We start from the raw sequence: 8,755 nt of genomic DNA, 5'->3' as shown, positions 1-8,755 counted from the left end.
TTATCCCAAAATGCATTAATCTTGAATTGATTTCATTTATATAACATTGCTGTAATAATTATATAATGTGCCCTGAATATTTTATCCAATATATAACTTATATAAATAGACTAGAATTATACAGTAGAACCTTTAATTTAAAATTTATGGACTGTCATAAGCAATTGATTAGGATAATAAAATTAGGATTAAATAAAACATATCTAAGCAATAATCAAATCTAATATTGCTCAATTTATTAAAACAATAATTGAAGAATTTCCTTTGAAATGAATATGAGGTTATACTAATAAAGGTTCTACTATAAGAGGTACCTAAAATTATAATTATAATAAATGCATAGCTTATATGGAAGGCATTTTTTGATTATGTAAAAATTACCCTTACTCTTACATAAATACATCTTTGATATTTTGGAACTGTTTCACTGCAAGATCAACCGGCAATTCAAAGTTATATGGTGTCAAACGGTCAAGACTTTGTAGTGTATCTTGAAATCCCGTATTAACCACATAACTTGTTGAAGAATAATATGAATCAACAAGAGACCTGCATTTTAACATAATGTTTAACCATAGAACAAGCTTATGTGTATTTAACGCAGCGCATACAAATGCTTTGAAGTGTGCGTCATAGCTTCTTTTGTATGGGGTGTGTGAAGATATTATACTACCAATAGCACTTAGCAGACTTTGCTTATTGGTTATAGCGGTCCCCCCAACTATATCTAAGTTGAAACTTTGGCTTAATTTCCTAGCTGGAGTTGAATTGAATTTATCCCCGTCATTTAATTCATAGTAACGTAAGATTAACTCCCATATATGTAGAGGTTTGAACATAGATGATCTCCGAACAGGAAAGCACCCAATTATTGGTACTAATGAAGTTGATTCTGGATTCACTAAGCCGTGTTGAAGTAAATCTCTTAAATTTACAGCTAAATGTCTACGTACAGCCGTTGTGAGGGGTGCATCATTAATAATAATACCGCCTTCTTCTGATTCACTGTCATAGCTGTCAGCGATTGAATGTGAAGTTCTGTCTCGAGAAACTATATGCAGTACTGCATCTATTGACATTTCAAGTTTTGCTCTAAGATTACCCCAATGTGTCACAATGGTTGACGATTTCCTATCAAATTTTTTACTTGTATTGGGAGAACAGCCAAACTGTGAAACTGTAAAAATTTGAATGAGTGCTGATGCTTTTCTCATTAAGTTGATGGTTTCAGCTTTAAGTTCATCATTCACTTTGTTACGGTTAAAGTTTTTCTCAAATGTCTCTGATTTTCCGACTTTCCTTGTTTCCTTAGCTTTTCTTGTGTTACTGTTGACATCTTCATTCTTCATAAGTTTTATAAATTTTTGCATATCATCAATATGAGCTTGAAGTTTGCCTATGACTTCTTCTTTTGAAAGTTGACGTTCTGCATACTGTCGCACCGCACAATCAATTTGGTGCCGTAATTCTTCGGTAGTTAATGGCTGGTGGCAGCCTTCTTCTAGGCTACGATCTATTTCACTCCTTAGGTGCTCTATTAACGATCTGTGCTTATCATCGTCCAAATTAGGACTCTCAGCGAATCTCTCTAGTTCCTTCAATTGAGTTTTTAATCTTTCAATAAAGTGCGCCTGTCTAGCTCTCTGACTACGGATTTTTCGCTCCAATTCTAAGCACTCACTACACGATTCTCCCGCGCTACCTTGTGGTGCCTCACGAGAATCAACACCTCTAGATGTAAACTCTTCCAATGCCTTCAACATAGCATCCTTTTCTTCTGGAGGTGCCTTCAGGATTTGTCTTAATCTAAATTCAACTTGCGCAAGATGAGATGTCAAGGAAAATACGGATGACGATAAAATCTCTTGTTCTTCTTCCAAAGCATGGATTCTCTCCCCTGACAATTGTTCAGGGGGAACTTCATCACAAAGATTTTCCTTGGGTGCCCCCAAGGGTTCGCATCTTGGCTCTTGCCATATAGGAATCTCACCCTCTTCATAGTCACACAAGGTCGCGTCCATTACAATGATGAAGATAGAAAATTATTGCTGTTTTTAGAAAATATATACGCCTATAAGTTGACTTGGTGCCCAAACATGTCTATTGATTTTTTTTTCAGTGGAATCACCAGAAATCACATTAAGATACACAAAGTTGTGCTTTGAGAATGTAACTTAGGAAAGACGTCACAATTGACGTCAATATTTGAACGAACGGAATGAACGGTTTTGTTCAGTTTCAGTATTTGTACAAAGAGTGAGTAGTGAACAGTTTTCACAATAACATTTTATCGTTTTATTGAATTGTAATTTTATGTTTCAGTTACGCAATAATTAAACAATGTTTATGATTTAAACTTGGTTTATGAAAATAATTCAATAAAATAATAACAAAGGAAGTGTAATAATAAGCAATTTGAAAATATCAAGTAAATTAGCGACATCTTTTGTCAATCTGCTGAATAATCTCGTTGATGTAGTTTTAGGACAAGAACTTTTTAGGTGTATTTCAAAAGATAGCGCTTTATCATGAAAGCAATTTACGATATGCTTTTTTTCTGAAAATATGTTATTAAAATTTGGTAAAATATGTTTTTAGTATACGAATTGATGAGTCTAATGGTAAATCATTAGTTTTGTTGTCTTTAAATTATATTTCATAGTGTATAATTTATTCATAGTTATAATTATTTTATAAATGTTTGTTTTTTCATTTTATCTGATACCTACTACCTATTAGTCTTGGTATTTAACAGAAAACAATCAGATTTTTATTTAGCTGATATTATAATTGGTAACATCAATATCGAGCCCGACAATCAATCCGCCGTTCGGGCGGATTGATTGTCGGGCCCCGTCTCTTAATTATCGTTGTTATTTTTTTAAAATATTGTGTAATAAAAATTGGTTTTACATCAAATTTGATTGGATTAAATTGAATGTATTTTTTGGTATCAATAAAGTATAATATTCTTATATTATTTAATACATGTAAGTACCTCATCTTATTACCGAAACGCATTTTCTAAATATTGCAATTGATAGTTACATTTATTTTTATGATCTACGCTACAGTAACTAACTATAATTTCATGTATCTCATATCAATATCAGCTCAGAAGTTGGCGAATAAATGCACAAAAGTAATTTTATTTTAATAGGGTAATAAATTAAGATTTTTATATTAAAGAATTATCTTTTATAGAACCTTAAGTTTTTTATATTTATTTGAAAATAATATATATTTATTCTACATAAAAGCTTCTGTTAAATTTTAATTCATTTAAACGGGCGGGAAACTGAGACACAATAAACGATATTAAAACTTTAAGGCTCCGTACTACAAAGTTATAATCACAGATCCCTTGTCGTTACACGATTACGACGAAAATACAAATTGTTCAAAGTTCTTAATGAGTAAGACCCAAATAAATCAAATTATGAGAATCTATACTAAATATAATAAATGCGAAAGTAACTCGACCTGATTGTTACGCTTTGACGGCTAAACCACTGAAATTATTGTTGAAATTTGGTTTGAAGCAAGCTTGAACCCCTAGGAACGACACAGGCTATAGGCTTTTTATACCTAATAATCAAAATTTTGAGCCGGTTGGCGTGGTTGGTAGATACTTGTCTTTTTACGCCGAAGGTTGTGGGTTCGATTCCCACCCAATACAGACATTTGTGTGCATGAACATGTCTGTTTGTCCTGAGTCTGGGTGTAATTTTCTATATAAGTATGTATTTACAAAAGAAAAGCAGTATATGTAGTATATCAGTTGTCTGGTTTCCATAGCACAAGCTTTGTACAAGCTTAATTTGGGATCAGATGGCCGTGTGTGAAAAATGTCCCAGGATATTATTATAATCCCTAACACGCGGGTGAAAAATAACACTATAACAACAAGCACGATGTGCTTGTCTGCGTGTTTAAAATTTAAACCTGAAAGTTCCGGTTGAATTCCACGTTGGTATTTTAATCACTGGGTGTCAATTCATATCACACAGGTATTTTTTTTATATCGAGGTAATTTTCTTTTCCTTTAGAGAAAATTTTTAGGAATTGTGTCTTCGCAATGCTTATTTTGTAATTTTTTATTGTTCATTAACTTAATTATACATAGTAATTCGATGTTTCTTTTCCATTATGCCTTAATTTAATATTCATTATTTATGTATATATGTGCACAAAGTATTTTTTTTTTATAGAATAGGAAGGCGGACGAGCATATGGGCCACCTGATGGGAAGTGGTCACCAAATGCCCTTAGACATTGGCATTGTAAGAAATGTCAACCATCGATTATACAGCCAATGCGCCACCAACCTTGGGAACTAAGATTTTATGTCCCTTGTGCCTGTAATTACACTGGCTCACTCACCCTTCAAACCGGAACACAACAATAACAAGTACTGCTGTTTTGCGGTAGAATATCTGATGAGTGGGTGGTACCTACCCAGACGAGCTTGCACAAAGCTCTACCACCAGTAAATTACCAGTATTTATTTATACACAGAATTCTTTAAAGAATATGCAATGAAAATAAAAACAAGCTATTCAGACATTACAGTATCGCGAGCGACATCAAGTGCTGTTTGAGCAGGATGCAGTGATCTTTTAATTTTATAATAGTTAATTTTATTATTAAGTCCAACTCAAACAACGCTCAAAATTTTTTAGAAAAAATACAGTGATATTGTACCTAGGACGCTAGCATTATTCCATACAATTATTATTTATCTATTAATACTATAAATGCGAAACAAAACGAGTTTAATATATATTAAAACAAATACTGTTTATTATTATAATATGTATTTTATATTATTATAATATATATACAGGCGAAATACTACTCATCACGAGATCCTAAACTATCCGCCCGATTGACATGAAATTTGTCACAGTCCTTCCCTGACGTAGACGAAGTAAGAACGGGTTCTACGCAAAACCTATCCAAAATACATTTTTCTTCTTTTCTACCCGTGCGAAGCCGGGGCGATTAGCTTGTTATCTATAGTTATTTGTGTGTCATTAAAATAATTTTACGTATTTTAAGATTTCTTATATTATTGTTATTGTAATTATATTTGTATTATATAACACCTGTTTAAGAACGTCATTAATAAACAAACACAGAAGAGAGAGAAAGATCATTTGTTTGCGTTATGCCTATTATAACGGCTCGGAAATCGTTTATGCAAATTTTATAAGAAAGGTTTACTAAGCAGAGAATTATTGTTGATTTACACTTTTTTATTTTAAGCATGAAAATAACAAATAGAATTACGAGTGATATTATTTTTGTTTCTGCAGTGCTGTTCTTTTAGAACTCACTTTATTAATGTTCTAAACCGAAATAAATTTCTAAATAATTTCTTATCAGAATTTATACTACAAATTTAATTATTAATTTTGTTTCAATTTATATAACAACACAATCCTTAGAAACAGGATTTATCTAGTTTATTTTTTTTAGAATGAATTTGATTACTCTTCTTCGTTCATAATAGAGGAAACCGAATAGAAATGTTCCTATTGGTTAGATTCGCGACTACAGCGCTACACGCGTTGAACTACTCACTAGTCATCGATATACGAATGACCGGTCGAAATTTTACGCGCTCACATAAAAAACTTTAATCTGTGTTCTCTGTGTGTTTTTTAATCATATATATGTGTGGACTACACTCCTTGGTTCATTAAGCAACAGCCTATAGAAGACATAAATAGGAGAACTGAAGATACGTACTGGGCGTCCTACGTAAGCTCGTTGGTGCTGTTGATGGTAAGTGCTTATGCTTAATTTCCTATTGTACGTTGCTATTACTCAGCCGTGTAATGTTAACAACCGACTTATGGTGATATATTATTTGGATGCGTGTATTCTTGAAATGCTATAATTGTAGGCAATGTCGCATATCAGTTTCTGACACATCGTGGCAGATTTGTGCGATGAGCTTCGAGCTTGTTTTTACAGAATAGCCCTACTGCATCTTAATCTAATACAAATTCTATGCTGTATGTCACGTCTTTAAAACCATGGTAGCTATTAAATTGAAAACTTCACAAAATACGTGTATTATGAGTATAATTACATTAAAAGCTTAAACCTAAGGGTCGTACAAGGTCCGATTGCGCAACACAGCTCGTTATCGCATGGAATGGTAGCAACTAGCAATAATGCTGGCAGCATTTTTCCGTTGTATTGCAGTTCTGATTCTCTCGGCGAAAAAACGAACAACGAAACCAGTCGCGAATGGAGCATATAAGACGGGGTGCTTATGTGATAAAAATAACTATAAGAAATGTTTATGTACCAATATTTCAAAAAAAATAAATCAAATAACAGTAAAATATGTCGTTAATATAAAAAAAAATCATCAAAATTATTTTCATCTGTAAAATAAAAACACGTATTAACTACATAAGAAAATCGTATTTTACTTGTAAGTTTTTTAGGAGGGTGATCAATTAAACAACACTGTCTTCTTCCTTCGAATGTTAAATCGATCATGGCAGAAAGAGAGAAATGAGTGTTTTCTATTATAAAAAATATTTATACCTAAGACCGTTAGATTGAAGCTTAATCGAGGTCTTCGTAAATTACTGTAGATTGACTCACGACACGAGCCGTCTCGAATAGTTAACACGTTCAACTTTGTCTAATCTCCGTTAAGTTTTCACCCTTAATAGGATTAGTGCCTGCAGCCTGTGATTTAAAAGGCTGAATGAAACAAAACCTAGTCCACCATAACTTTAGTCACAGAAGTATGATATTCTTTTAGATAATTTGAGGAAATCATAATATGAATTTGTATGTTTCGAAAACTTTTTTTTTTACTCTTATTTATATTTTGATAACATTAAAGCTCGTCTATATTTCAAAAGCAGAACATAAAAAGACATTGAAATGTTTTATTTTTCCCTAATTATATATAGGTCTTAATTTTAGATAATTATATACTTTGTTATAATAAAGTTGTTTATTGTGTTATCGCTGTAACGCAAAATCTTAGCACTGTGTCTCATTTAGTTAGGATAGACCAGTGATTCTCAACCTTTTTTTGTTGCGGCACACATAACAATTTCAAAATTTGACGGCACACAAAGAAATATATGTTTAAAAATTATTTACTTACCTATACACAATGCGTAAAATAGATTACGAACCCAATCAAATTTTATGGATTTAAATATCTATTCCTGTTAAAAGAATTTTTCATTTTAAATCATATTATTTAATAATATTGACATAATTATGTCTAAAATTCTGCGGCACACTTAGAATTTCGCGGCACACAAAAGTGCTGCGGCACAGTGGTTAAGAATCACTGGGCTAGTCGAAGGTCTAGACAAAATGTTAAACACATCAATGAAGTTCCTTAAAAAATAACGAACAAAAAATTGTTTACGTAGTTTTTTACAACAAATTGTTACGACAGACTATCAAAACTTTTATTTTATTTACTGTGAGGATTCCTATTCAGGATGACCATGTTTTCACATTAGTAAGAATTTTAAATGTTGAAAGTTAATTGCTTATTTATTTTCTAAAACCTTTTAATTTTTTTTGCATGAATGAATGAATTAAAAGAATAATAATAATTATGTTATATAATATAGTAATAATAAGCGGTTAAAATAGTAACTTATGACCCCTTTCCCCTCTTGAATATGGCTTATAGCACTGTAAATGAAAACAGACGCGGTGCGTGTTTTTTTATTGCATTTTTTTCACTTGAATACAAATTAATAAAAATGCGTAATTTAATGACATCATTTACTTGATCATGACATTGATCACCAAAACATAAAAAAAACAGCTGCACATCAATCACTTGTATTTCTTTCACGTACTATAGTAAATATGAAACGGTATATTACGCCCGCGGTTATTCCACCCAAAATTGGTCCAACCCAGTACACCCAATGATGTATCCAAATATTCATTATGACAGCTGGTCCAAAAGATCGTACAGGATTTAGTGAACCAGTATACAAAATTGCAGAGCTTTGACAAGCAGTCACACTTAGACCAATCGCAAGTGGACCAGATCCTAAGCCTTTTGCACTCTTGTCCATGACACTTAAAACAACAGCAACTAATATGAACGTCATAATAAATTCCAATCCAAGGACTTGATCAGCTCTCAAATTAAAATAAGGAACAGTAGCCCCGAGACCATTTCTCAAGTTATCATCAGTTACGCTATACGCAACAGCAGATCCAAGCAGACTTCCAAGAATTTGTGCTATTATATAGAGGATCGCTTTTATTACTGTCATGTGACCACAAGTTAAAACTCCAATTGTCACAGCTGGGTTGATGTGACCTCCAGATACATGACCAATAATTTGTATGACAGATGCAATTAACAGTCCATTAGCCAATGACGAGCCCACGACAGTTTTCCCAATATTCGTTTCAGCTAATAAAGATATTGATAAGTAAAGAGAAGTACCGAGAAATTCAGCAAAAAGTTGTCGCGCTGTTGTTTTGTAATCTTTGATATCTTCTGTACCAAGCATCGACATTTTCTCATTAAATATTGTCTTTAGTATAATAACAAATGCTGTCAATCTATACACCCACGCTTTGGAATTTTTTGCTAAATAACAAAAAGTATCTACTGTAAAAAAATCTCGACAGAACCTAAACTTGATAGTTGTCTGTTTTTTAATCTGTTTCATTTTGAAATCAATTGCAATCAACATAATACGATAAACATTACGAAAAATATTCACAGTTA

At 32.3% G+C, this 8,755-nt stretch overlaps 2 protein-coding genes across 2 annotated transcripts; both read right to left on the bottom strand.

Annotated features, from left to right (window-relative positions):
* Positions 1-251: 251 nt before the first annotated feature.
* LOC126769407 (RUN domain-containing protein 1) lies at positions 252-2,197 on the bottom strand. The gene has a single exon (XM_050488167.1). It carries the CDS (start codon positions 2,019-2,021, stop codon positions 390-392), a length of 1,632 nt encoding a protein of 543 aa, XP_050344124.1. The 5' UTR covers positions 2,022-2,197; the 3' UTR covers positions 252-389.
* Positions 2,198-7,788: 5,591 nt separating this feature from the next.
* LOC126769626 (aquaporin AQPAe.a-like) lies at positions 7,789-8,540 on the bottom strand. The gene has a single exon (XM_050488499.1). The coding sequence runs from the start codon at positions 8,538-8,540 to the stop codon at positions 7,836-7,838; it is 705 nt and encodes a 234-aa protein (XP_050344456.1). The 3' UTR covers positions 7,789-7,835.
* Between the last annotated feature and the right edge of the window lie 215 nt (positions 8,541-8,755).

Source organism: Nymphalis io, chromosome 7 (genome assembly GCF_905147045.1).
Source record: "Nymphalis io chromosome 7, ilAglIoxx1.1, whole genome shotgun sequence".
Classification (NCBI taxonomy): Eukaryota; Metazoa; Arthropoda; class Insecta; order Lepidoptera; family Nymphalidae; genus Nymphalis; species Nymphalis io.
This window is presented reverse-complemented; position numbering and strand designations above follow the sequence as displayed.

Bases quoted from the DNA above. Each gene is read 5' to 3' on its own strand.
- LOC126769407 (XM_050488167.1), bottom strand. From the start codon at position 2,021: ATGGACGCGACCTTGTGTGACTATGAAGAGGGTGAGATTCCTATATGG.
- LOC126769626 (XM_050488499.1), bottom strand. From the start codon at position 8,540: ATGTCGATGCTTGGTACAGAAGATATCAAAGATTACAAAACAACAGCG.